General features: G+C 57.0%; 1 protein-coding gene across 1 annotated transcript in view; it reads left to right on the top strand.

The window, feature by feature from the left end:
* GUCA1B (guanylate cyclase activator 1B (retina)) overlaps window positions 1-976 on the top strand; it is an 11,699-nt gene extending 10,723 nt beyond the window's left edge. The window contains 1 exon segment of the mRNA XM_011986716.1: window positions 425-976. Within this exon segment, the coding sequence (XP_011842106.1) occupies window positions 425-552 (128 nt within the window). The 3' untranslated portion in view covers window positions 553-976.

The raw sequence follows: 976 nt of genomic DNA, 5'->3' as shown, positions 1-976 counted from the left end.
GCTCACTGCAAGCTCCGCCTCCCAGGTTCACGCTATTCTCCTGCCTCAGCCTCCCCAGTAGCTGGGACTACAGGCGCCCACCACCACGCTCAGCTAATTTATTTGTATTTTTAGTAAAGACGGAGTTTCTCCGTGTTAGCCAGGATGGTCTCTATCTCCTGACTTCATGATCCAACCGTCTCGGCCTCCCAGAGTGCTGGGATTACAGACGTGAGCCACCGCACCCAGCCTAGAAAGCCCCTTAAAGGTGGCAGGAGACTCCTGGAGATTCAGACACCTGACAAGCCTCAAGCTTGGGGCCTGAGACTGCAGGATAGTTGGCATAAGAGGTGTAGGCACATCCTGGGAGTGAGGTCTCCCCTCCTGCCCCCAGACTCAGGTCTCCCCTTCTTCTGCATGACCGCCTCTCCTCCCCCTTGCTCAGGCCAGCTGTCTCTGAACGAGTTTGTTGAAGGTGCCCGTCGGGACAAATGGGTGATGAAGATGCTGCAGATGGACATGAATCCCAGCAGCTGGCTCGCTCAACAGAGACGGAAAAGTGCCACGTTCTGAGGGGTCTGGGGCCCCTGCATGACTCCAGGCTCACCCAGGTTTCCAGGGTAGTGGAAGGGTCCCTGGCTCAGCCTGCTCATGCCCACTCGTCCCCTGGTGTGGACTTCCTGGCACCCCCTGTGCAGGGCTGAGTGGGGATGGGGACGGGCTGCTGGGTCTGAAGTGGCCAACAGGGCATAGTCCATTTTGGAGGATTCCCTGGGATGGTGAAGGGAACTGGGTTACTTTTCCCGTTCAGCTGTTCCCGGGAGAACTATGCCTTGGCTTGGTGGTTGTGGGGCTCCCACAGTTTCTAGGTGTTCTCAGTTGGAAGCAGGAGCCAACTGAGGGGTGAGGGTCCCACAGACCAAATCAGAAATGAGAACAAAAAGACTGGTAGGAGGCAGGGGTGGTAGGGTGTTGAGACTGAAGAAAAGGCAGGAGT

Source organism: Mandrillus leucophaeus, unplaced genomic scaffold, assembly GCF_000951045.1.
Source record: "Mandrillus leucophaeus isolate KB7577 unplaced genomic scaffold, Mleu.le_1.0 Scaffold3, whole genome shotgun sequence".
Lineage (NCBI taxonomy): Eukaryota > Metazoa > Chordata > Mammalia > Primates > Cercopithecidae > Mandrillus > Mandrillus leucophaeus.
The sequence above is the reverse complement of the archived record's forward strand: the minus strand, read 5'-3'. Positions and strand labels throughout refer to the sequence as shown.